General features: G+C 47.4%; 1 protein-coding gene across 2 annotated transcripts; it reads left to right on the top strand.

Annotated features, from left to right (window-relative positions):
* The first annotated feature begins 19,380 nt into the window (after positions 1-19,380).
* On the top strand, positions 19,381-25,338 carry KLF17 (KLF transcription factor 17). 2 transcript variants are annotated; one of them, XM_028160179.2, is made up of 3 exons: positions 19,381-19,452; positions 23,674-24,517; positions 24,834-25,338. In XM_028160179.2, the coding sequence occupies exons 1-3, from the start codon at positions 19,414-19,416 to the stop codon at positions 25,076-25,078; spliced, it is 1,128 nt and encodes a 375-aa protein (XP_028015980.2). In that variant the 5' UTR covers positions 19,381-19,413; the 3' UTR covers positions 25,079-25,338. The 2 variants fall into 2 exon arrangements, with proteins under 2 accessions (XP_028015980.2, XP_054577044.1); XM_054721069.1 differs by lacking the exon at positions 19,381-19,452 and adding an exon at positions 19,750-19,849.
* Positions 25,339-27,345: the final 2,007 nt, after the last annotated feature.

Genomic DNA, 27,345 nt, shown 5'->3' with positions numbered 1-27,345 from the left:
TCCTGGTCCCAACTGAACCCAACAGGAGTGGAATGGCCTTAGGAGTTATGCAATGTCATTTTTATTGTATTCTATTGGTTACAAGGCCATCTCTAAAGAGGAGGGGACCTAGCCCAGCTAGCGTGGCTCAGTGGTTGAGCATTGACCTATGAACCAGGAAGTCATAGTTTGATTCCCAGTGAGGGCACATGCCTGGGTTACAGGCTTGATCCCCCGTGTGGGGCATGCAGGAGACAGCCAATCAATGATTCTCTCTCATCATTGATGTTTCTATCTCTCCCTCTCCCTTCATCTCTCTGAAATAAATAAAAATATATTTTTAAAAAATGAAGAGGAGGGGACCTAGATCATGCCTCTCAATGGGGGAGTACAAAGTCTGATTGTATAGGAATACATGATGCCATCTTTGGAAAATATGTTGGCCACATATAGGAGTTCTTTATATTTTCTGGATATTAGTCCTTTATTGATTACTAGAGGCCCGATGCACAAAGATTCATGCAAGAATGGGCCTTCCTTCCCCTGGCTGCCAGCACCACCTTTGCTCTGACCGAAGCCGCCTTTCTGCTCGGGCCCAGAGCTGCCTTTCCGCCTCCCCACGCTGCCCAGAGGCCCAGACCGGCTGGGTTGGTGCAGAATGCCTGTGTTGTCGCCAGGGTGACGATGCAAGCATTCCCTCCAGACCCCCCCGCCACTTGGTGCCTGCATATGCAAATTAACCCACCATCTTTGTTGGGTTAATTTGCATACTCACTCCTGATTGGCTTGTGGGCGTCACGATGGTACAGTCAATTAGCATGTTACTCTTCTTTTAGGTAGAAGAAGAAGAAGATAAATGCTGCAAGTTTCTCCTGCCACTTGCAGGATTAGTTTTTCATTCTCTTAATATCTCCTGTTGAATAAAAGTTTATTTTAATTTAGTTAAATGATCAATCTTTTTCTTTATGGTTGTTGCTATAGTTGTCATAGGAACACTAAGGTCATGAAGATATTCTTTTATAATATCTTTTAAAAACTCTATGGTTTTGCTTTTCACAAATAAGTATTTATTCAGTTATCAATTTATAACTGCTCAACTCCAAATTCACCCTCTTGTCCCTGCTGTGTAATACTGAAGTTGGATCGTATAAATCAGGCGTCCTCAAACTACGGCCCGTGGGCCACATGCGGGTGTTTTTGCCATTTTTTTTTTTTTTACTTCAAAATAAGATATGTGCAGTGTGCATAGGAATTTGTTCATAGTTTTTTTTAAACTGTAGTCCGGCCCTCCAACGGTCTGAGAAACAGTGAACTGGCCCCCTGTTTAAAAAGTTTGAGGATCCCTGGTATAAATGGTCTGACACAATGCTAGAGCTTGCCAGGAGAGGGTGCTGGAGGGACACTGTGAGAGGAGGCACTTTTCCTGGGTGGGATGTTTTGACTTCTTGTTCCATGGGTGTGGCTGCCAGTCAGTGGCTTCTTGGCTATCAGGTGGCTTTTTTGGGAGTTTGCTGGTACTTGATAGATGGTTTCCTAGCAAGTATCACCAGCACCCAGTGGGCAGTTTTCTGAGTGCTAGTCCTGGTCTGTGGCAACGTCTTTCTCTCCCATTCAGTGCAGCCCAGGTGCACCCCATCCAATGAGGTCTGCATCTCAGCCTTGGTGGGGCTCTCTTGACAGTTTGTTCCTTCTGTGGGCACTGTCATTAGCCATAGAGGTGTGACTGCTCCCTGCATCTGCTATGCCCACACTGTTAGAAGTTTTCTATTCCTTTAACTAGTTAATCCCCTGTCACTAGTTAGTAATTCTCTTTAAAAATATTTTTATTGGTTTCAGAGAGGAAGGAAGAGGGAGAGAGAGATAGAAACATCAATGATGAGAGAGAATCATTGATCAGCTGCCTCTTGCATGCCCCCTACTGGGGATTCAGCCTGAAACCCAGGCATGTGCCCTTGACTGGAATCTAACCTGAGACCCTTCATTGCAGGCTGATGCTCTGTCCACTGAGCCAAACTGGCTAGTGCTAGTTAGTAATTCTTTGTGTTAAATTTTTTCAGTTCAAATTACTGGTATGGTTTCTTTTGCCCGACAGCACCCTAAGTATGTAATCTACCTGGAAATTATTTTATAGATGGTATAAGATATGCATAGGAGTCCAAGCTCACTTTTCCCATACAGATAGCCAATTGTCTCAGCACCACTTACCCCAATGCTCTCCTGATAGCTCTGTCATATATCAACAGTCCAAATGTGCTTGAGTTTGTTTCTGGATTAATATTTTATCCCATTTTTCTATTTGTCTGCCTGCACTAATGACTTCAGGTCTTAATTATTATCTCATATAATAAAAGGGAAATATGCAAATTGACCCTAATGTAGGAACGACCTGAACGACCCGTCGCTATGACATGCACTGACCACCAGGGGGCAGACACTCAATGCAAGAGCTGTCCCCTGGTGGTCAGTGTGCTTCCACAGGGGGAGCTCTTCTCAGCCACAAGCCGGGCTAAGGACTGCGAGCGCAGCAGTGAGTGGCAGGAGCCTCTCCCGCCTCCTGGGCAGCACTAAAGATGTCTGACTGGCAGGTGGACATCACCCAGTGGGGGCCCAGACTGCTAGAGGGTGCAGACTGGGTTTGAGGGACCTCCCCCAAGTGCAAGAATTTTTGTGCACCGGGCCTCTATAATAGAGTAATATGCAAATTGACCGTACCTTCGCTACACCCACAAGCCACGCCCACCAGCCACGCCCACCAGGAAACCGTCGCAGGGATGTTGGGGTGCAGTGGAGCCCAAGGCCGGGAAAGCCTCGGGCAGAGGCTTTCCTGGCCTTGGGCACCAGCGGGGAGCCTGCACGGATAGCAGGCAACCACCGGGGGTCGGCTACTACGATCCTTAGCAGGGACGCTGTGGTGCAGCAGAGCCCAAGCCCCAACCCTGAAAGAAGGCAGAAGGTGGTGGCCACAGCCAAGGCCTGGGTCCCCGGTGCCGGCAGAAAACTGGTGCAGGCAGCCAGGTGAATGAAGGTCTATTGCACGAATCTTCGTGCAAACGGGCTGCTAGTTTTATAATAAATCTTGGTATCTAGTAAAGCATATCCTTCCACCATTTAATTTTTTTCACAATAATGTTGGATTTTTATCTAATGTCTTTTTTCTACTTTTAATGAGATTATCTTGTATTTTCTTTTTTAATCCATGCTGAATCACATTAATTGTTTTTTTTTAAATTTACTAGTAGCCGTGCACACAAATCCGTGCGCCAGTAGCTCACCAGTTGCTCGTTGCCGCCCTCCAGTAGCTCCCTCCTTTCCTCCCTCATAGCTTGTTGCCCTGCCCCCTCCTGTATTTCTCTGCTGCTGGCTTGTAGCTCGCTGCCCCACCCTCCTGCTGATCCATGATCCAGTTGTTACACAGTCAGTCATTATGCTTCATGGCATAACGACCATTTGCATGTTATATCTTCACTAGTAGCCCGTTTGCACAAAGATTCGTGCAATAGACCTTCATTCACCTGGCTGCCTGCACCAGTTTTCTGCCGGCACCGGGGACCCAGGCCTTGGCTGTGGCCACCGCCTTCTGCCTTCTTTCAGGGTCAGGGCTTGGCCCCGGGCGGTGGCCTTGGGCTCGGCCGCACCCAACATCCCTGCTAAGGATCGCAGGAGCCGACCCGAAGTGGTTTCCTGCGATCCGTGCAGGCTCTCCGCTGGTGCCCAAGGCTGGGAAAGCCTTGGGCGGCTTTCCCGGCCTTGGGGTCGGCCGCACCCAGCGTCCCTGCGACCGATCGCAGGAGCCGACCCCCAGTGGTTTCCTGCGATCGGTGCAGGCTCCGCCACACCCCAACGTCCCTGCAATGGTTTCCTGGTGGGCGTGGTTGGTGGGCATGGCTTGGTTGGTGGGCGTGGCTTGGGCATAGCGAAGGTGCGGTCAATTTGCATATTTGTCTATTATAAGGTAAGATTATTATGATTTTTAAAAAATATATATTTTATTGATTTTTTTACAGAGAGGAAGGGAGAGGGATAGAGAGTTAGAAATATCGATGAGAGAGAAACATCAATCAGCTGCCTCCTGCACACCCCCTACTGGGGAAGTGCCCACAGCCAAAGTGTATGCCCTTGACTGGAATCAAACCTGGGACCCTTGAGTCCACAGGCTGACACTATATCCACTGAACCAAACTGGTTAGGGCAACCCTGATTGCTTTTTTTTTTTTTTAATTTCTTTATTGATTAAGGTGTTATGTATGTGTCCTTATTCCCCCATTACCCCCACTCATGCCCTCACATCCCTGTTGTCTGTGTCCATTGATTAGGCTTATATGAGTGCATACAAGTCCTTTGGTTGATCTCCCCCCCTTACCCCCACCCTCCCCTACCTTCCCTCTGAGGTTTGATGGTCTGATCGATGTTTCTCTGTCTCTGGATCTATTTTTGTTCATCAGTTTATGTTGTTCATTATATTCCACAAATGAGTGATATCATGTGATATTTATCTTTCTCTGACTGGCTTATTTCACTTAGCATAATGCTCTCCAGTTCCTTCCACGCTGTTGCAAATGGTAATAACTCCTTTTTTATCTCAACGTAGTATTCCATTGTGTATATGTACCACAGCTGATTGCTTTTTAAAGGTTAAATTCTAAATCTGTTTTGTTGTTTCTGCTGAATCCATCTTATGACGGTCTATTTCCTCATATTTTCCTTTTTTTATTGTTTGCTAATATTTGGTTAAACAAATATTAGCAAACAATAAAAGGTTAAGGTTAAGATTATATAAGATTATATAAATTTGAACCCCAGACTCCTGAGAGGGCAGGTTCATGGTTAAAACTTCTCTGGGGAGCCTATTATTATTATTATTATTATTATTATTATTATTATTATTTTCATTCAGATTTAAAACCAAGACAGATAGGATGTGAATTTTCTTATCACTCTAATTTGTATAGGCCCAAGACTGGCCTCCATTTCCCATAATGTCTAATTAACCCTAAAACTCTAAGTTTCTGGTTTTGGCAATTTCCCCAGGATAGCCTAGCTTCCATGTTAGTATATCACTAATTTCACCTCTGTGAATCTGTTTTAGGGCCCTGGAGATTTTCCATAGTGTCTTGAAGTTCCAGCAAAGTGTATGAGTATGTATTTATTGAAATTTATTCAGTATTAATATGTTTTTTAAAAATGTATGTCTATATTTTATTTTCTTCAGAGAGAAAGGAAGAGGGAGAGAGATAGAAACATCAATGATGAGAGAGAATCATTGATTGGCTGCCTCTTGCATGCTCCCTATTGGTGATCAAACCGTAACCCCGGCATGTGCCCTCACCAGGAATTGAACAGGCGATCTCTTGGTGTGTGGACGATGCTCAACCACTGAGGCACACCGGCCAAGCAGTATTAGTATGTTCTGAAGTAGGAGGGATTTTTAAAATATCCTAGTGAGCCATGCTAGAAGTCTTTTTGTTGTAATACTTTCTAGACTGTTACTATATGTGACATTACCAACTTATTCTAAAATGCTAGATAATTTTTCTTAATGGACCTGGCGATGCCATATATTGGGAGAGTTAATGTCCAAAGCCTTTCCGTTTCAGTTATTTCTCCGAGATCCTATAATTTTGCTTGGGGGAGAGACTAGAAGTGGTGCAGAACCGGGATAATATCCCCATAATTACATACGCCAGACCGATTCCTTGCGTGCCACAAGTAAGCTCATGTACCACAGATGAAATAAGTCCCCATAAATGATCACCAACAGTCTAATTGGGCAATTGAGCAACTGAATAGCGGAAGATTAAGATAGAGTGATGTATTGAATTCAGGGAAATATCGTAAGAATTAATACAACATTCATTATAATTACATTGGCTACTGGCCACAGGAACTAATCCATTTTGAATGAAACATTAAAACCCTTTAATGGTGATAGCTATTTGTGGAAAGAGAATGGGAGTATTGGAAATTACACTGGAGAGAGGACGCATTCGGGAGGTTTTATTGGTCCTATTCCAGGAGCTACCAGAAAGAACTTTTTCGTGTCCTCGGGCTCCAAACACCTTCTCGAGGAGGGACACTGGGACCATGGGTGTCCCAGGGGAACTGATTCAACATTGGCGATGCCGTGGTGGCTGCCTGGTGGAGCTGATTTCATCATTTGGTGCCTTCGCAGGGGAGAGGGGACCAGCATCCTCACTGCGTCTATAAATTTTTGAGATAAGAATCGAGCAAGGATTTTTTTTTTTTTTTTGTCCAGTGAGCGGAAAATCGCCAATTTTTTTTTTGTGTGTTGTTTTTCTTGGAGAAGAGAGATTAGCACTGGAATTATTCTTGTTCAAGTTGTAACCTCGTATATTGCTCACACCCTGGCTTGCTTCCAGTCCCCTTTGTTAGGATAAGTATCAGTTGGCATCCAGAGAGCGAATAATGAGCCAACATAAACTAGCCACCACGTTGTTCTTAAGGTTAAAAGCCCATGAAATAGGTATAAGAAGCTGCCATGCCCGTGGCGCAGACGTCCTGTTGAGGCGGGAAGCCTGGGCCAGGACACTTGAGTGGAAAGACAAGCTGGGACGGTCCCTTCCAGGGAAGCTCCGGGCTGCTTCTCTCCTCTGATGAAGCTGACTGTGTATTCAATCTCCCGTTTGGAGATTATAGCTCAGTTTTTCCAGGGGGATCGTTTAGGCTTTTTGTTCCTGTGAATAGAAAGTTTTGACACACTTCAGTTACGATTTTTTAAAAATATGTGTTTTTTATTTTTAGATGACATTTAAAAAAAATTTTTTTTTTATTGATTTCAGAGAGGAAGGGAGAGAGGGAGAGAGAGATGGAAACATCAATGATGAGAGAGAATCATTGATCGGCTGCCTCCTGCCTGCCCTGTACTGGGTGGGGATCGAGCCCACAACCCGGGCATGTGCCTTTGACCAGAATCGAATCCGGGACCCTTCAGTCCACAGGTTGACGCTCTATCCACTGAGCCAAACCAGCTAGGGCAAAATAGGTGTTTTTAAAATTGATTTTAGAAAGAGAGGAAATGGAGAGAGAGAGAGAGATGTGAGAAACATCAATTGGCTATCTCCTGCATGGCCCCCTACAGGGAACTGAGCCCAAAACCTGAGCATGTGCCCTGACTAGGAATCGAACGAGCGACCTCTCAGTGCATGAGATGTGACACTCAAACACTGAGCCACACTGGCCAGGGCCCTTCAGTAATGGTTTGTCATAATGTAGCAAAATGCCATTTAATAAGTAAATGTTTTCCAAGTGGATGGCCGCTGGAAATATAGCAGAACGTTCCATGAGCCTGCCCGTATTTCTTCTGGCTATGTATCTCTTGCTCTTGAGAATTATGAGCAAGATGCCTGGCCATTTTGGTCTCCACATTTGGCCAATTGAGTCTTTGAAATGTCATTTCGGCTCCACTGAGCTAACTGTGGGTGATGTGAGCAGTGAAAGCGTTAGTGTCAGTAAGGCTTTACCCCCTTTCTTTACAACGTGACCTGAAAACTGGGGGCCCGGATCATTGCAGAAGAAGAAAGTTGCCTAAACCTGGAAGTGAAGTTCTTTAGAAGTCTCAATGAATGGTGACTGTATAAACCTTTGCTGAGTTTGTCTGTTCTAAAAACATACATGAATTACCAAGTGTAATAAAATGAATGACATTTCTTTGCGTGGTAGAAGTAACCAAAATATTTACAAATGTCCTTGTGGGAGAAGACGAACTACTTGCATTTATGGGCAAATTGGTGTTACTGTTCATTCTGTGAATATTTACTGAGCACCTGCTAGATACCAGGCACTGTTTCAGATGCTGGGGATAAAGCAGTGACTAAAGAAGACAAACATTCCTTCCCACATGAAGCTCACATCTTCTGGCGAAGACAGAAAACAAGGTACAGAAATTATATACATAAAATGTTAGGTAGTACTTATTGCTAATGAGAAAAGTAAAGCAATGGAAAGGGATAGAAAGTGTGCATGTGGTAGAAGGATTACAGTTTTAGATCCAGTGGCCAGGGCAAGGTTTCACTGGGAAGGATACCTTTGAATAAAGCCAGAAGGACGTAAAAGAAAGCCATGTGGGTATGTGTGGGAAGAGCTTTCCAAGATTATTATTAAGTTCTATACAGCTAAGTTCCATTAGAAAAGAGAGCAATGGTCTTGTGTGTTCCTGTTATTAGACGTATGGGAGTGTGGCCCTGGCCGGGTGGCTCAGCTGGTTAGAGCATCGTCCTGATACACCAAGGTTGTGGGTTGGAATAAACTAAAATAAGTGGAACAACAAGTCGACATTTCTCTTCTCGCATTCTAAAATCAAAGAACAAAACAAAACAAAAAAGAAGTATGGGAGATAAGAAGGAACCAGTAAAGCCTTTGTTTCTGAGGTGGAAAGACAACTAGGAAATCAAGTGAAGAAAATCTGTTCAAGGAGAAGAGGGTGACCAATTGTGCCAAATGCTGCTGCTGAGTAAATTGAGCAAGAAGAGGGCAGAGAGTGCCAGTCGGGGGGGTTAAAGTGGCTTCCAGGGAGAAAGAAGAGAGAGAGACTGGAGATGGTGAGCAACAACTATTATTGTGATGGATTTTGCTTTAAAACAGAGAAATAGCATGCCCTAGCCAGTTTGGCTTAGTGGATAGAGGGTCTGTGAACCAAATGCCCCAGATTCAATTCCAGTCAAGGGCTCATACCTTGGTTGCAGGCTCTGACCTGAGCCCTCTCTTTTCCACTCTCGCTAAAAATCAATGGGAAAATATCCCCAGGTAAGGATTAACAACAATAAAATATTATATAATAAAAGGCTAATATGCAAATTGTCCCCATGTGCGGGAGTTCAACCGACCAGGAGTTAGACATGCATTGACCACCAGGGGACAGTGCAGGACATAGCAGGCATTGGCAATGCAGTGCTGGCAGCAGGCAGCAGTGGAGGTGCTGCCAGCCCCAATGGGCCCCGACGAGAGTGGGACCATGCAGGATGGTGGAGCAGGTGAGTGAGCAGCACCAGGCCAAGGCAGGTGTGAGCAGGGGCCCCACAGATCAGCCCTGTTAACCGGCCAGGCATAGGGACCCTACCTGTGCACGAATTTTGTACACCAGGTCTCTAGTCTACACTAATAAAAGAGAAACATGCAAATTAAGCATCACTCCACTACACCCACCAGCCAATCAGGAGCAAGTATCAAATTAAGCCAACAAAGATGGCGGCAGCCACGGAGCTGGAGCAAGCAGGAGGTTTGGGTTGTCCCCGGCGATGGAGGAAACCAAGCTTCCTGCCTGCCCTGGCTGGCCCTGGCCTCCACTCAAGGCTACAAAGTTTCAATTATAGAACATAAATAAATCCCAGATACCTGCTTCCAGCCGGCCCTGGCCTCCACTCAAGGAGGCACTGAAAAAAAGAAAAAAAGGAGGGGCTGGGAGCCTGGTTTGGAGGGGGGCTTGGCTAGCCTGTAAACAGCCATCAGCCCCTCACCCAGGCTGGCCAAGCCCCCCGCAGCAGAGACCCTCACCTCATGGGGGCTTGGCCAGCCTGCAAACCACCACAGGCCCCTTGCCCAGGCCACCCCACCCCAAGGGAACCCCCACCCTGATCCGGGACACTCTTAAGGGCAAACCAGCCGGCCCCCACCCATGCACCAGGCCTCTATCTATACTAATAAAAGGGTAATATGCTAATTAGACTGGGAGACCTTCCAGGAGACCTTCTGGACGTTCTTCTGGACAAAGCCATGGTGGCGGGGCCGAGGTAGAGATGGTTAGAGGCCAAGAAGGGAGGGCAGTTGTGGGTGATCAGGTCAGGATGGGACGGCACTTGTGAGTGATCAGGCTGGTGGGGGGCGGGGCCATTGGGGGTAAGCATACCAGCAGGGGTCCAGTTAGGGGCGAGCAGGACGTCAGTGGGAGTCAGTTGGAGGTGATCAGGACAGCGGGTGGGGGGCAGTTTGGAGTGAGCAGGCCAGTGGGGAGGGAAGGTGGGGGCAAGCAGGCCAGCAGGGGGGGCAGTTGGGGGTGAGCAGGCTGGCAGGGGGATAGTTGGGAGCAAGCATACTGGCACAGGGGGGCCAGTTGGGGGTGATCAGGCTGGTGGGGGGGCCATTTGGGGGCAAGCAGGCCAGCGGCGGAGGAAAGTTGGAGGCGAGCAGGCTGGCAGGCAGAGTGGTTAGGGGCAATCATGCAGGCAGGCAGGTGAGCGGTTAGGAGCCAGCAGTCCCAGATTATGAGAGGGATGTCCTACGAGAGGGATGTTTAGGCCTGATCTCTGTAAACCAGCAGTAGGACATCCTTCGAGGGGTCCCAGATTAGAGAGGGTGCAGGCCGGGCTGAGGGACACCCCGTCCCCCATGCACGAACATTGTGCACCAGGCCTCTAGTAATAAATAAAGCAGAGAAATAGTACAATAGCTAGAAGGGGAAGTAGGGTAAAGGGAAGTCTTTGCTTTATTGTTTTCTGTTTTTTTCTTGGGTGGGGAGGGGTGTTGGGAGATAATAAAGCATTTCTTAATGCTGGTGGCAACTATCCATTAGAGAGAGAATATTCGTGCTATGGGAGAGTTAGAGAAATTGCAGGAACAAAATGAGGGCACAGACAGCCCTGGAAAGAAGGCAGAGGGCTGGTGGGTAAATGCTGGGGGATTGGTGGAATTGATAACGGGAGCTGTGGCAAGTCTCTCCTGGTGGCATCTATTAGAGGAATAAGAAGCAAGGTCAGCAGCAGGGAGTTAGAATGGAACCTGTCTGTAAAGGGAGGAAAAGGTGTGAAACAATTAACTAAGAGAGTTAATGGACTAGAAGAATGTAGAATAATTGCTAGGAAGCTAAGTGCCCACTGGAGATAAGTGGTCATGCATTTAAAGTAATTCAGCCATATTTGCCAGCACTGATGCAGACATGGCATAGCTGGGCGAATTGGATTTCAACAAGGTTTGGGTTTTGCCAAACAAGTCATACAAGTTGAGATCTGGCCAAGGGAGTGGAAAGTGTTTGCAATGGTTGGTTATGATAGCACTGGGTAAGAAAATGTATTAGTCAGCTCAGATTGCCAGAATAAGATACCACAGATTGGGTGATTTAAAAGATATTTATTTTCTCAAAGTTCTGGAGGCTGGAAGTCCAAGATCAAAGTGCTAGCAGGATTGATTTCTGGTCAAGCTTCTTTTCCTGGCTTGCCCATGATTGCCTTCTTTCTGTGTCCTCACATGGCCTCCCCTACGTGCATGGACAGAGAGAGAGGAAGAGGGAAAGGGAGAGAGAGAGATCTGGTATCTCTTCCTGTTGTGTTTTTTTTTTTATAATATATATTTTTTTATTTCAGAGAGAGGAAGGGAGAGGGAGAGAGAGATAGAAACATCAATGATGAAAGAGAATCATTGATCGGCTGCCTCCTGCATGCCCCCCACTGGGGATCGAGCCCATAACCTAGGCATGTTCCCTGATCCAGAATCAAACTGTGAACTCCTGGGTCGATGCTGTATCACTGAGCCACACCAGCCAGGTGTTTTTTGTTTGTTTTTTTAGGTATAAGTGACATATAACATTATAATTAGTTTCAGGTATACAACATAGTGATTCCATGTTTGCATATATTGCAAAATGATCGCCACAATAAGCCTAGTTAACATCCTTCACATACACAGTGACCAAGTTTTTTTCTTATGATAAGAACTGACAAATGCTTGAGGAAGGAAAATTATAGGCCAATCTCACCCCTAAATGCAGATACAGAAATCTTAAACATATTCGTGTGCTCTGTCATTGCTTTTGATTGTTGCCCCATCCTATGAGAGGATTAGACTTCTACTCTCCGTGGGCATCGGGCTTGACCAAAAGACGTGTAGCCAATAAAATGTGAGTAAAAGTGACCGGGGCTTTAGGAGTCATTCTGTGGTTCTGCCTCCTCGACACGAGCAGGAAGGATGTCCTAGATATGGGCTGCGTTACCTGCCTAGGTTCCAGAATGAAGAAAGTGTGGGCCCCGGCCGGGTAGCTCAGTTGGTTCGAGCATCGTTCTGATACACCAAGGTTGCAGGCTCACCCCCAGTCAGGTGTTTGGGGTTTTTGCTCGTTTTTTAGTTTCCTTTGTGGCATCGTAAGCATTTTTTTAAAGACACTAACCAATTTTTCAATAATGACAGCTACACTCACAGCATAATAGCTCTTAGCGGTATCACACAAAAAATCCTTTAGTAGTAGGAGTTTCACTCCCAAAGGTGAGGATTTGAGCTCTGAGCTGAGTGTGCACTTGACCAGTGGGTTCACCGCTTAGGGCGCTCTCCTCAAGAACAGATCCGTGGCTGTCACAAAGTACTTTTATTTCCTACAGCAAGCAAAGGAGACAGGGGATGCATCTGCAAAGCTCTGTCTCCCAGAAGGGAGGCCTCGCCAGTGCTTCTAACGCTATTTGGTCAATTACACATTGATTTCTTCTTTGCAGTTGGCTGCATTTATCAGGTTGAGTCATTGTCAGACTCATCTGTTTACAACTGTTCTGTAAAATACTGGGCTACCAGTTAACATTTAGCAAGAATAGCATTTGGTAGGAATGGCCTAGACCTTGAGATCCTTGTCCCGTCTAATGGGACCTACACTGCCAGGGAGCAGTATTTATTACAAACCCATTGTAATTAAGACAATGCGGTATAGGGTAGGGACTGGCCAATGGAAAAATGTGGGTTTGGACAAAAGAAGCCCGTACAGACCCACTGTCCAAGAGGTCCAGCCGGCTCTGGGCACTTTCTCACCTTAGACCTCTACCTTCCTTTATTCTCTAAAGTCTGGAGCCAGTCTCCTTCCAGAAGTGTAGCAAGGACTGGAAGAAGTGCCCTTAATGAGTTGGGAAACTGCCTCAGGCTACCAGCATTTGGGAATATTCTCCTAGAAGATTTTATAATTCAGTTTACACAAGGAGCACACTCCAAAAGAGTCATAAAGACCCCCCCGCCCCCCACACCACCACCCATGATGTTCCTGTGAGAGCATACCTTGTTCTGACTCTCTGGTCATCCTGAGAAAAACTACTCACATCTATACCTGGAGGAGAGAACAATTCAATGGCAATGGTTATAAAAGGATGTTGAAAGGGACTTTTCCCCTTAATCCAGACGGCCCAATAGGACCAAAGTTGAGGACAAAGCATCAAGTATTCCAGATTCTAAAAACAACCCTGCAATCATTAAAGGCTAGCCACCCCTTTAAGGACTTGAGTTAACCCACTAGCTCTGCTGTCCCAAACCATCATCCCAAACTCCCCATCTGCACGTAAGCAGAAGAAAGGAAAGGAGAGAGGGAAACGTGCTTTTGTAGCAGGTCGGTCAGATGCACTTGAGTCTCTGACCAAGGGAGGAGAGCCCTGGCTTTTCTTTGACTTTCGCGTGAGGGAGGAGGAGGAGATTTCATAGCCCTGCCGAGAGCAGGTGTAAGAGAATCACTTGTAAGGATGTTGGAGGTAATCGCAAGGAGGCTGGCGTGTCATCCAGGCCCATGCTGGATGTGCAGTGGATTTGGTCTGCTTTCTGTGACTGGTTGAGCAGTAAGAAAGGATACTGGAGAGATGGCCCGGTAACAAGAGGGTGCTACAATGGAGCAGCCTATACCCCATGATTTGGAGTTGCCGGTAGACTGGTCGCTATGACTGGTTGCTATGACGCGGGCAGTGCGGGCAGTGCGCTCCCACAGTGAGAGTGCTGCTCAGCTGACCAACCCTAGTGGCCCACCAGCCAGGCAGCAGCCACTCACTCCCTCAGTAGTCCTGCAGGTCCAATCTCTGGAGAACGGGCCAGGCACCAACGGACCGTGCCGCCGGCAGGATCCTGACAGCACCACCGGCCTCCTGGAAGTCAGCTTCGGGCACTGCAGCTGCGTCCCCTCCCTCGATGCTCCACAAGGAAGAACCGATATAAAAGCGGCAACTAAGTGCTCCCGAACAATCGGTGTGAATGTTAGCAGGACGGATCCCGATCCTGGGCTGACAAGGGCGTCCCACTGCCCACCCAGAGGGCTGATACCCGGCTCAGGACCAGGATGGGCTGCGGAGGCGCGAGCCTCTCCCTATCAGGACTGAGCGGGCCCGAATGCGTGGGAGCAGCAGGCAGGAGCGGCAGGCAGCATTGGACTGCTGGTTTCGGCCCCATCCCCGCAGGGCACACCAAGGGACCACACCCGTGCACGAATTCGTGCACTGGGCCTCTAGTATATCTATATATAAAATCTTGGTCCAGGTTTCTGGCACAGAGCTCTGAAAACCCTTGGAATTTCCTAAGTGACGGAAATAGAAACGTGTCTATTGTTGTGTTAATGAGGTGATTTGGGATTCCTGGGGCTGTGCCCAGAGAACTCACCAGGTGATTAGGGTTGGCACTTTCAGTCCCATACCCCTGACATCCAGAGAGGGGAGAGGGGCTGGAGGTTGAGTCCATCTCCGATGGCCAATGATTTAGTCAGTCATACCTGTGTAATGGAGCCTCCATAGAAACTGGGAAGGACAGGGTTCAGAGAGTTCCCAGGTTGGTGGAATGTGGAGATGCAGGGAGAGGGGTGCACTTGGAGAGTGTGGAAGCTCCGCCCCCTTACCCATACCTTAATCTGTGAACCTTTTACAGCTTGCTGTTTCTAAGTTGTGCCCATTTACAATAAACCAGCGATCTAGTAAGTAAAATGTTTCCCTGAGTTCTGTGAGCCGCTCTAGTAAATAATCAGACCCAAGGAAGGGGTTGTTGGAACCTCCCACCCATAGCCGGTAGGACAGAAGCCCTTGGTGACAACTGGGCTTGCACCTGGGGGCAGTCTTGTAAGGCGGAGTCCTCCACCTGTAGAATCTGATGCTGTCTCTGTGTAGACAGCGTCAGAATTGAGTTAAATTGTAGAACACCCAGCCAGTGTTGGAGATTGCGTGGTGGGAAAGTGAAGTGTTCCGTGTAAAAGTAGAGGAGACACAGGGAATAGAGACGGAAAAGGGGAGAACTAGGCTTTGCCCTTTCAGGAGGTGGAAAATCCTCCTTTACAAGAGGGTAAAGACCCCTTGGCCAGGCTAGACTGACTGCTAAGAGGGCAGTCTGTGTATACAGAGCCTAATTGCCAATGCGTTTTCCCCACGGAGAGCAGCAGTGGTCAGGAGCTGGCTTTATGGTTTGACCATTGCTGATCTCTGCTGGGTGGAGGGTGAGGTCTCTCTGTGGGGTGAGAATCTGGTTTGTTAGTTCTTTTTGTTCCTCTGATTGTTGATTTAAGAGATGGAATCACTAAAATATTTTGTGCCCGGTGGAAGGGAGAAGAGCCCTTTGAGATCTGGACTGGTTCTGTGTCCAGAGTTTTTGTGGTTCTGAGTAGTGACGGAAGTTGTAAAGTTGAACTCTGGGCATCTGTAAGCCTATAAATGAGTAAAGCCTTAAATCTCATGGTGCAAGCGTGGAATCTATTTCTGCCTCCTAAGGGTACTAATAAATTAGATTATGGCTCTAACTGGTTTGGCTCAGTGGATAGAGCTTCGGCCTGTGAACCGAAGGGTCCGGGGTTAGATTTGGTCAAGGGCACATACCTCCATGGCAGGCTCCTCCCCGGCCCTGGCCCTGGCCCGGCTCAGGCTGGAGGCAACCAATTGATGTGTTTCTCTCACATCGATATTTCTCTCTGTTTCCCTCTCTCTAAAAATCAATGGAAAAATATCCTTGGGAGAGGATTAAAAACAACCGAACAAAAAACCCACCTCAAATTAGATTATGAAAACTCAAATGAAAGTAGATTTGTTCTGATTGGTTTATAGATACTAACAAGAGCTTCCATAAATCCAGTGTTGTCCAAACTCCCAGCAAACAAAGCAGCAGGGCTTCTAACACTTTAAATGGGTTAGACAAAACAAAACAAAAACCCTTGCTCATAGACACTACTAGCACAAAAGCAATTTTATACAAAACCCCAGTCCACGTAATCGAGCCAGGTTTAATCCTTAGACTGACCTGGAGAGTTGCCTTCGTAATGAACACGCTGTTTCCTGATTTTTACCGTGTAGGGTATAATACAAACATACATTTCAGTTTGATTTTTAAGATTGGCTTTTGTTTTCTCATGAAGAGAACAGCTGATGTTAACATTCTGATGTACAATATACTCCTCAGCCACAGTTGCTCCTGGTACAAGCCTCAGTCACCTCATTATAATCTTTACCAAAGTAACTAGTTTCTCCTTCAGAGAGAGGATGGGGAGGTGAGACATTAAGAACAATCTATCATGAGTTTCTCAAGACCCCCTCCTTCCTTGAGAGCAGTAGGTGGATGGACAGCTCACTGACCCAGGACTAGAATGATCCAGGTTCTGGGAGGGTGACAGGGAGAACTAGGGGACATGTCTGTCCCCGAGTCATTCCCAGGCCCCAGCATGGTTCTGTAGGACAGTCAGCAGATAAGGGGGTATAGTTTTGGGTTGGGGCAGGGGCTGGATCGCAGAGTAACTCTTCCCCAGGAGCCTTGGGGTTCCAGATGTCCACCATCAAAATAGGCTCTAGATAAACAAGCTGAAGGGTGCCCTAGCTGCTTTGGCTCAGTGGATAGTGTCCACCTGTGAACTGAAGGGTTGTGAGCTTGATTCCCAGTAGGGGGCGTGCAGGAGGCAGCTGATCAATGATTCTCCTTGATGTTTCTATATCTCTCCCCTTCTCCCTTCCTTTCTGAAATCAATAAAAGTATATTAAAAAAACAAAACTGAAACTGAATTAGCCATATCTGGTCCTGCCTTGTCCTGGGGGGAGGGGGTTTAATGGAATAAATGAATTATCAGTGGATAGAATTAATAGATAATAAACCACAAGGCTAATACCTTTACTGCTGGTGGCTAGTAAACAATGAGAATTAGAAAGTTTAAATCGAAGATCCCAAAATCTCAGAACCAGAGCCAACGCTGGAATTCAAACCCAGGCCCTAACTCAGTGATGGCGAACCTTTGACACACGTGTCAGCACTGACACGCGTAGCCATTTCTGATGACACGCGGCCGCTGAGGCGGCCGCATGCCGAGGATGAAACATTTGCTGCTCCTGAGGATGAAACATTTGCGAAATAATGTTTTTTCCTCAAAGTGACACACTACCCGAGTTATGCTCAGTTTTTTGACGAAGTTTGACACACCAAGCTCAAAAGGTTGCCCATCACTGCCCTAACTCCAGACTTCACCTCTTAACCAGATGAAGTTAGAAAAGTTTCCTGACCACACTCAATGGTCACGTGGAGATAAGTTCCAACTGATCCCTAAGGTTCCCTAGAGGACAGCCCTGGAAGAAGGAAGGGCATGACCGTGTGTGTTTGAGGAGGGCAGCAAAGGCTTCCTGGAAGAGGTGACCACAGCTGAGAAAGAGAGAGTACCACTGTGTATAGTATGTGATTGTCTAACTACTGTGCTGTACACCTGGAATAATACAAAACAATATCAAATGTATAATACACACACACATATACAGCATATATATGCTTTTTGTTGTTAATTTTCACCCATGTAAATTTTTCCATTGATTTTTCTTTTTTTTTGAGAGAGTAGGAGGGAGAGGGGAGAGAGGGAGAGAGAGAGAGAGAGAGAGAGAGAGAGAGAGAGAGAGAGAAACATCCATGTGAGAGAGACAAGAAACACGGATGAGGGCAGGGGATTGAACCTGCAACCTGGATATGTGCCCTTGACTAGGAATCGAACCTGAGACCCTTTGGTGTGTAGGCTGACACTTCAACCACTTAGCCACACAGGCCCGGGCATATTTTTTATAAAAATGGCAAAAAAAAATTTTTACAACAAAAAAAATAAGAACAATACAAAAAAAAAAAAAGTGGAGTTAGTAGATGGGAGAAATGGAAGAGCAGCAGTCCCAGGTGCCGGCTATAAGGGAGTGCATATCTGTAGAGAGCTTAAAATAATACCCGACTAAAAGTTGATCTGCTTTTCATTACTGTGGGCCAGGAATTTTAAGTAATGTCTGCGATAAAATACTCCTCTCTAAATAATCTTTTGTCAGTGTAAATTCTAAACAATTGCTCTGCTTCCCATTTTTCCATATCATCAATGGTGCAGTCACCATTCAGTTGCTCAAGCCAAAAATCTAAGGATCATCTTTTTATTTTTAAATATATTTTATTGATTTTTTACAGAGAGGAAGAGAGAGGGATAGAGAGTTAGAAACATCGATGAGAGAGAAACATCAATCAGCTGCCTCCTGCACACCCCCCACTGGGGATGTGCCCGCAACCAAGGTACATGCCCTTGACCGGAATCGAACCCGGGACCCTTCAGTCCGCAGGCCGACGCTCTATCCACTGAGCCAAACCGGCTTCGGCTAAGGATCATCTTTGATTCCTCTTTCCTCCCAGCTCTTTACCACTCTAATCCATTACCAAGCCTGTCTCATTTAATTTTTTTAAAAATATATTTTATTGATTTTTTTACAGAGAGGAAGGGAGAGGGATAGAAAGTTAGAAACATCGATCAGCTGCCTCCTGCACACCCCCTGCTGGGGACGTGCCCGCAACCAAGGTACATGCCCTTGACCGGAATGGAACCTGGGACCCTTGAGTCCGCAGGCCGACGCTCTATCCACTGAGCCAAACCGGCTAGGGCTGTCTCATTTAATTTTAAGATATCCTCTAATCACCAACATCAGCACCCACCAAGCAATGACTTCTTTTTCCTGGAGAGCTACTTTAGCTCGTTCTCAGCTCACATTTCTCTTACTATGTTTTCTCCATAGCGCTCGCCACCATCCTAAATTACATTATTGACTTTATTATATCCATGTCTTGTTTGCACATTTAGGATGAAAATTCCTTGAGAGCAAGAACTTTTGTTCTGTCTTGTTTGCCGCTGTGTCCCTAGTTCCAAAACACAGTGACTGACACAGGATAGGGACTCCACGCCTATGGTCGACTAGAGACATTCATGGCAGCACGGAGCTCCCAGCTTTGGGTCTGTGCGCAGGTGGGACCGCAGTACCCGGCGGAGAAGATCCAGGGGCTTATGTCAAGAGCCCTAACCTGGTTGGGTGGAGGGTTGGGGTGGGGGTGGGGGTCTCCCGTCTGCAGAAGCCCTACAGCCCCACCTGCCACTCTCTCCAGCCTCCTTCCCATTCAGAGGTCAACAGGCCTGGCCGGAGTCTGAGACCTCAGTGCCTTCAACCCCATGTGGGCCAAACAGAGCCGCTCAGACTGCAGGGTGGATGGGGAAGGGTGTGGGGCAGACAGAAGACGAGAGCCGCGGTGAAGGTCGCGGCCCGGAGGCGCGGGGCGGGGCCCAGGTGGGCGGTGGGTGCGGCCCCGGCCCCGCCCCCGCGCGGCGGGAGGTAGAAATGGAGCGCTGTGATTGTGGCGTGGAGACCCGCGACACGCGACCTGCGACGCCGAGGCAGCGCGGCTCAGCTCGGCTCGGACGTGGCTGGACTCGCACTCAGCTCCGCGGTGCACGGATCCCAGGCTGAGATGGAGCGCGCGGACCAGTGGCCGGTGGCCCCGCACCAGGTGGCAGGGGCGGGCGGGCGGCGGCGGGGAAAGGAGGCTGCGGGAGGGGAGGGGAGGGGAGGGAAGTTGGGGCTTCGGGAGTTCGAGGGAGGGGGTTGGGAGGGATGCTAGATCACGTGTCTTTTATATTGGATGTAAACTGTAATTGAAAAGCAGTGCAGTCTTTCTGCAACATGGACATTGCCGTCTACATCTACCAAAAAAAAAAAATAAAAATCACGTTTATTCAGTGACTACTCACTGAGGTAGAGGGTTCCAGGTAGCTTCCAGGAGGGGGACTTGCCTACTGAGGAAAGAAGGCCAAGTTAGGAAGTCGGTGGGATGTATCCAGGGAGCAAAAAATACTCACGGGAGCCCTACAAAGTGTCAGGCCTTTACCAGAACACGGGGATACATGGTGAGTTTTCCATAAGACATGATACCATTGTGTTGAGAAATCACCGAATGACTCGAGGTGCACAAATTGTGGCGGAGAAGTACGGGGGCCACGGGAGCGAATAGCAGAGGTGTGTGGTCGGGTTTAGGACGCGGAGAGGTAGCTGGGGACGTGGTCTGGGACGGGAGACCTGAGAGCAGACCGCATGCCCCCACCTTGGAGGAAGTGAAAGATGGGCTGTGAGGCCGGTCAAGAGTGTGGCCCAAGGGAAGGGAAGGGGAGGCAGGGATCCCAGCACACCACTGAGGGCATGCAGGCCTTGAGTGGGTTATTGCAAAACCAGTAGGAAGCCATTGACGGGTTGAACCACTGTACGATTTGCATATTTAAAAAGAGTGCCTGGGCAGCTGTAGGCAGAATTCAAGGCAACAGTTAGAAAGCTATTGTGATCATCCAAGTGCAAATGGAAATGGCGGCCTCGCTCGGGAGGAGACAGTGGAGATGGAGGTCCCGGAGAGGTTTTGCAGGTGGACACCGCAACCATCGGTAATTACTTGGATCTAGGTGGTGAGGGAGGCATGCAGGACAACTTAACAGATTTCTGGCTGCACAGTTAGGTGAGGAGAGTGGTGACATTCTCAAAAAGAGAGGAAAGGATGAGAAGAAAACAGGTTTAAGTTTTTTTTTGTTTTTTGTTTCCTCCCTGGGGGTGACTTGGGGGGTGGGTAAGGCTAATCGGGAGTTTTGGACACAGTCCAAAAGGCCGGTGAGTCATTCAAATGGCCAAAGCTGTAGGCAGCTGGAGGATTCTGGGGAGATCTGCCCTGGAGCTACTGTTTAAAGAATAATTGGAATATAAACAGAAATGCATCATTAGCATGAGAAAGATTGCCCAGCAAAGGAGACAGGAGGAGGAGGGCCAGGCCGAAGGGAAGGAGGAAGCCGGCACCTGTGTAAGGTGTTCCTGCCGTGCGCGTTCGAGGCCCAGGGAAGGAAACACGTCTAGAAGGGTGGGCCCGTAATCTCAGCCACTCCTGAGAGGTCAAGCAAAGAGGAGTCCACGCGGTTTTGGACTCAGTGCCTGGAGGTCATCAGTGCCTTTATGCACGTTGGCTCTGTGGAGCGATGCAGGGAATTTGGGGGCAATAATAATGGAGGAAGTGGTAAAGGGGAGTTTAGACTCTTCCCAAGACGTCTGCCTGTGAGGATAACAAAAACCAAAGAGGGCCACTACTGAGAGTGAGGGAAAAGGGGATGAACATCTCCCAAATGCCACGCAATAGACCTTTATCTGGGGCCTATTGTGTATGTGTTTACTTATGCTAGTTGCTGAGCATAGAGTGGAGAATAAAACAGGATCTCCCTCACACTTGAAGGGTTTTTAAATCCCCCCTCCATAGTCAAAACATTATTAAATCTATAAAAATGAATGACAATCGCTTAATTACCTCTTAGTGTAAGGCTTATTCAGATTCCCCTAGTTGTCTCTAAAATGTCCTTTTAGCTGCCTTGTCCCAACCAGGACTCAATTTAAGACCACACACGGTGTCTGGTTATTACGTCCTTTTGGGAATCTTTGAAATTGGAATAGTTTTCTTTTTTTCTTATTAACTTTCCTTTTTTTTTTTTTTTCTTCATGATCCTGATTTTTGTCTTATAGAATGTTCCTTTTTCTGGATTTATCAGGTTGCTTTCTCATGATATAATCTAGCTTGATATTCTGTCTCTTGTATTACCTCTAAATTAGAGTTAGGTCTTAACCCTTTGCACTCGCTTGCTTTTTTCTCTCGATTCCTTTATTCTACTCGGGATTTAATTTTTTAAATACCCCAGATTTTACAAAGTGCGGCAGTAGAATAAAAAACTGGAGTTTCTTTTCATACAAACTTATTTATTTGGATTTTTTTATATTTCAAATTATTGATACATTCAATAACCGCCACACTCGACATCCGAGTGCAAAAGGTTAAAGCTTAACTGGATTCTTGATTTTCAGTAAGAATGTCTCATGGGTACAGTAAGCTTCACCTTGCATTGCATCTGGCTCTCCACACTTGGTGACGCTAGGCTTGGCCTTGAACTCTGAGGTAGGGAAAAGCCTGATCTCTATTCAAGCTTATCTTTAGCCTTGAGTCAGAACATAATCTGTGTACTGTTACCTTTGAAGCACCCAAATGTCCCAGTTCCCCACCAAGTATTTACCTATTGGTTTCAACCAAATACTAATTTTTCCTCAATCAAAAGTTTCATTAGGGGTTGTAAAATAATGATTTTGCAATTCCACCATTCCTTCTACATTTATTAATTTGTCTTCTTCTGCAAAGTAGGATTTTTCTTAAACAACTGGAATCATTTGGTGACTAACTCCTTTTTTCATGTTCCTGATTTTTGTTTTATAGAATGTTCCCTTTTTCTAGATTTATCAGATTGCGTTCTCATGGTATCATTTAGCTTGATACCATTTTAATTTCTATTAAAATCAACAATCATTATTTTTGATTCTCAAACTTTCACAAATTTGGCCAGTGTCTTTTTTAAAAAACGTTTTTTGAAATTGTGGTAAAATCTACGTAATACAAAAATATCATCATAGCCATGTTACGTGTATATAGTTCGGTGGCATTAAGCACATTTAACATTTTATCGGATAACCATCACCACCATCTATCTCTAGAACTTTTTTCATCTTCCCAAACTGGAACTCCCTAACCATTAAACAGTGACTTCCCAATCCCCCTCACCTCCCAGTCTCTGGCAACCACCATTCTACTTTCTGTCTCTTTGGATTTGACTTAAGTACTTCATGTAAATGGAATCATACATTATTTGTCCTTTTGTGACTGGTGTATTCTATTTAGCATAATATCTTCACGGTTCATTCAAGTTAAATCTGGTGTCAGAATTTCCTTCCATTTTAAGGCTGAGTAATATTCTATTGTATGGATATACCACATTTGTTTATCCATTCATCATTTGATGGACACTTGGGTTGCTTCCAAATTTTGGCTATTGTGAAAAATGCCGCTCTGAACATGGGGGTATGAATATCTGTCCCAGTTGCTGCTTTCAATTCTTATAGGCATACTAGAGGCCCGATGCACGAAATTTATGCAAGAGTAGGCCTTCCTTCCCCCAGCTGCCAGCACCAGCTTCCCTCCGGCACCTGGGACCTGAGCTTCCCTCGAAGCCCCGGCTTTACTCTAACCACTGAGCCAAACTGGCTAGGGCTGAAGCCTCTATTCTTACCTTTGTGGCTTTCTGCACTCAGCCTGCTGGTTTGGGATGTTCTTTCATCCTCACACTTGCATGTAATCTGGAGCTTGAGGGTTTTCTCAGAGTTCTGTTGAAGGTGTAGTTTGTGGAATATTTTATTTACTGTCTTTGTTGTTTTTTTACGGAATAATAAACAGGCAAAGTGGCATAAGTCACACCTAAGCTTCCACCATCCTATCAGCCAGACCTGCATCTTAGAAAAGCCCAAGCTGGAGCCAGGTGTCTGTTAGTTAGCGGGTCCTCCTGTGCACTAAAAGGTTGAATTTGATCCCCGGTTCGGGCACAAAGGGGAGGCAATCCTTTTGTTTCTTTCTCACCTCGTTGTTCTGTCTGTCTGTCTCTCCCTTCCTCTCTTTCGGAAGTCAATAAAAAACAAACCAAATAACATCACATAGGAGAGGATTATACAAAGTAGAAGAAAAGCCCAGACTGGAGAATGGCCTGGAGGCAGGATAATTCCGACTAGAGATGGTGGGGGCCTGGATCCGGGTGTGGCCTGGATCCGGGAGGGACAGGTGGAACTGGAATGGGAGCTGGGATTCACCTCATCTGACTCTCCCTCTCTCTCCCAGGATACCGAGAAGCCCATGTGCATCTCGGACACGTCTCCATCACCCGAAAGCAGTGGAGTGCACACCTCTTGGGACCATGACTCCTCAGGCATTCAACACCTCCTTCAGAGCCCACAGCTGGAGAGGATGCCCTTGGTTTCTGCTCAGGAGCCCAGGCAGAATGCAGATGAAATGGGGCCACAGTTCAATGTGTTGCTGACTGAGGGTAGTGTGAACTATTGCCCCCAAGTGACTCTCCCTCCTTCCCAAATGGTTTACTGTCAGAGAATGTCCCCCTCTCAACCAGGAATGACTCATGCCTTCGACGGGTCCCAGATGATGTCCTTTGGAGAGCCCAATATTCCAGGGATGGCCATGACCTTCAGTGGAAATCTGAACATGCCCCGCAGTGGACCACCAGTCACAATGTCCCACATTAGGACACCAACAATGCATTATTCTGGCCATCCTCCAGTACCTTCTAATAGAGACTCTTTAACACCTACAATGTTATTGCCTGCCCCTGTGCCTTCTGCTGGGGGCCAGGCTGGGATTCCCTCTTTGGCTCCGATGTTGCCCCCTAGAGATCCCCACAACTGTGGAATGCCCCCAGCTGGCTCCCCGTCATTGCTGACTTTAGAATCCCAGGACTCTTTCGTTAGCCAGCCAGCCTCCCAGGAAGACCCCTTCCTGGCCGAGCAGCCTATGCCTGCGCCACAAAGAGCAGAGCAGAATGTCGGGGCCCCGGAAAGGGCCTGCAGGAGCAGATCCCCGATGGCAAGGCCTTACTGCTGCCCCTACGAGAACTGTGGGAAAGCTTACACCAAGCGCTCCCACCTCCTGAGTCACCAGCGCAAACACACAGGTAAATGAGGTGTCCGACAGGTGGGCTGGGAGGGAGGGGTCTCTGGGCTTTGCTGGTTTGTAACGGTTGGTGATTAGCCTGTCTTCCTTCAATGTTGGGACCAAGCTATACGGTCCTTACCCACTTGCTTTCCCACGGTCCGGCAGGACTGTATCAAGGTGATGGGGGCTGCTGACTGTGTTGCCTCTTCACTGTTTTCCCGTTGATTCCTCAACCGTGACGGCTCTGCCGCATAGCGTCAGCCCCCTTCCTTCTCACCTGCGGGCCTGAATTCCTCTGCTAATTCCTTCTCTCCCTTGTCACTGTCCCTTCCCAGGTGAGAGGCCCTATAAATGTCAGTGGGAAGGCTGTACGTGGTCTTTCTTCCGTTCTGATGAGCTTGGACGGCACATGCGGATACACACCAAATACCGGCCACACAGATGTGATCAGTGCGGCCGAGAGTTCATGAGATCTGACCATCTCCGGCAACACCAAAGGACTCATCTGCGGGCGCCAGGATCCCCCAGCCCACAGGCCAACGATGAAGAGAGAGCTGGTCCTCCTGCTCCTGATCTTTAGGTCAACCTCCTCTTCCCTTCATTTTGGCTTCTCCACGCGCATGCTGCTTGCCTCTGACCAGCTAGTCTCTTTAGTAGTAGGTTTAGGCTTATTTGCAGACCGAGAAAGATACGAGGCAGTGTTGAATGAAGCCCATCGGAGCTGGACCCATCAGGAACTCTTCAAAAACTGTCTTGGATTGGCCTTACCTCTTTGGGGCCACCTACTGCTGCTGAGTTTAGCTACACGGAAAGAGGAAGCAAAGTAGAGATTGGAAGCTTTATTACAAAGCTCTTTATGTCACTCAACTTGAAACGCTTCAGTGACTCCTTGCCTGCTATAAAAAAAAAAAAAAATCCAAGATTCTTATCTTGGTCTTCCAACAGTTTCCAGAGCCAGGCTACGTTCACATCCTGAATATGCCGCTTACTAGCCACGAGACCTTGGCAAAGGTCTTCTAGTAAGTGAAAGAAATACCATTGGACTGTTTGAGATACATCTTATGTTTTGACTCAGGTTCTGTCTAGAACTCACCACCCACATGCCCAGGTTTATCTCCTTCCACCACTTCCAGACTTGGATGGAATGCCCCACCACAGGGCATGGGATGTGGCATTTCAGGGAGCCACTGGCAACACAGAAGCCTGGGGGAGTTAATCCTCTTGGGTAACATTTGACTAATGGGAGTTGGGAGAGACCGAGGCAGATGAATTCCCTCTTTCCTCCCTTCCCCGAATTGCTGTAAGACACCGTTTCTCCGAACAGTGCAGCCAGTGGGGAGATGTCCCAAGCAGCCAGTGAGCACACCTGCTGTGCTTGAGGCTTGTGAAGCAGGACCTACCTGCTATGGCCTTGCATTGCCTCCCATTCTCCCCCCGCCTTGCTTTTCTCCCTCTCAGTGCCTTGGATTTACGCCATCCAAATAAAATATTAGTGCTTCATTCTTGTTTCAGGCTGTTTTCTAGGTGACTTGGGGGTAGAGGACATTAGATTGGGGCACAGAAGAACAAACCTACTATAACTTCGCCTCCTCCTTACGGAGCTCAGGTACCAGATGCCTTTTATTAAAAGGCCGGGTCAGCTCCTCCCCCTGGGTTGAGTGTATAAAGGCTATCCTGACAACCAGGTAGTTCAAACATCATTTCTGGACTTCTCAGCCAGCCATTTTTCTGACCAGCAAACCAATTGAGAGGAATTCACAAAGGTCTCAAGTGGCAGATCCGACCAGGATCTGTCTACTCCAGAGGTACACCTCTTAACTATGATGCCTTCTGTGATGTTGCCTGTGCTTAGTCTGATGCCAAGCACTGGTAGGTGACGTCACAGTGAGATGGATCAGGACTAACGGTTCATTTGGCTGAGAGGTCCACCTGGGTGCAGTGACCCTGGGGGGAGGTCAGACAGGCGTAGGTGCCCTGACAAGGGATTGGTGAACCCACAACCCTGGGGATGTGCCCTGACTGGGAATCAAACCGGCAGCTTTTCAGTGCACAGGACCAGGCTCAGCCAACTGAGCCACACTGGCCAGGCTCAGCACATATTTCTGAGTGCAATGGAAACAGCATGTCAGGGAAGTAGACTTCTCGAGGAGGTGCCGGAGTCAGACCTGAAGAGCTCCTGGGGCTTAGCCAGTCTTGCCATATCCTGGATGTCTACTCCGGTCATGCTTAGTGTCGGACACTAAGAACTCAAAACATGATGGTGCCTGCTGTAGGGCAGAGAGATAACGGACAACAATTCTGAAGCTGCTGAGGTGAAGAGCTGAATCTCTGTGGGCTCGAACTTATTCTGGGCTCTGGGCAGCTGGGGAAGTCCCAGAGCCTTAGCTATGCCTGCCTCTCCCCGCACCCTAACTCTGTTCTGCATGGCCACCTTGGTCTGTTCTGACGGCCCCAGTGTACCTGGGCCAGGCCTCCAGGTGTCCTCCACCCAAATTCCAAGTGTACATATATCTTTTAAAAGGGACAAGAGGGTGCTCATGTGTGACCCAATTGCTGGCTACAGGACTTGGGTTTCCAGTAACTTTTATTCCCACCTGGGCACTAGGTTCTTTCCATGGTGAGGGGGTGATTGGAAGAGGAGAAATCAATCTCTCCTTTAACCAGTGATTGCCCTATCTATGCCAGGTTGGGCTAAGCCTTTCCCAGTGTTATCTTGTTCAACACAAGGGCGGGAAAGATGAACAGATTTTGACTCCTGCCATTTCCTGGCTGTTCGGTCTTGGGTAATTATCTCTGTTGTTTCTGAATGCAACTGGGCAAGATTGGAGTCAAACTAAAATGTTAATC

This window comes from Eptesicus fuscus, chromosome 9, assembly GCF_027574615.1.
Source record: "Eptesicus fuscus isolate TK198812 chromosome 9, DD_ASM_mEF_20220401, whole genome shotgun sequence".
Taxonomy (NCBI): Eukaryota; Metazoa; Chordata; class Mammalia; order Chiroptera; family Vespertilionidae; genus Eptesicus; species Eptesicus fuscus.
Note: the sequence above shows the minus strand (reverse complement) of the source record. Positions and strands in the feature narration are given on the sequence as shown.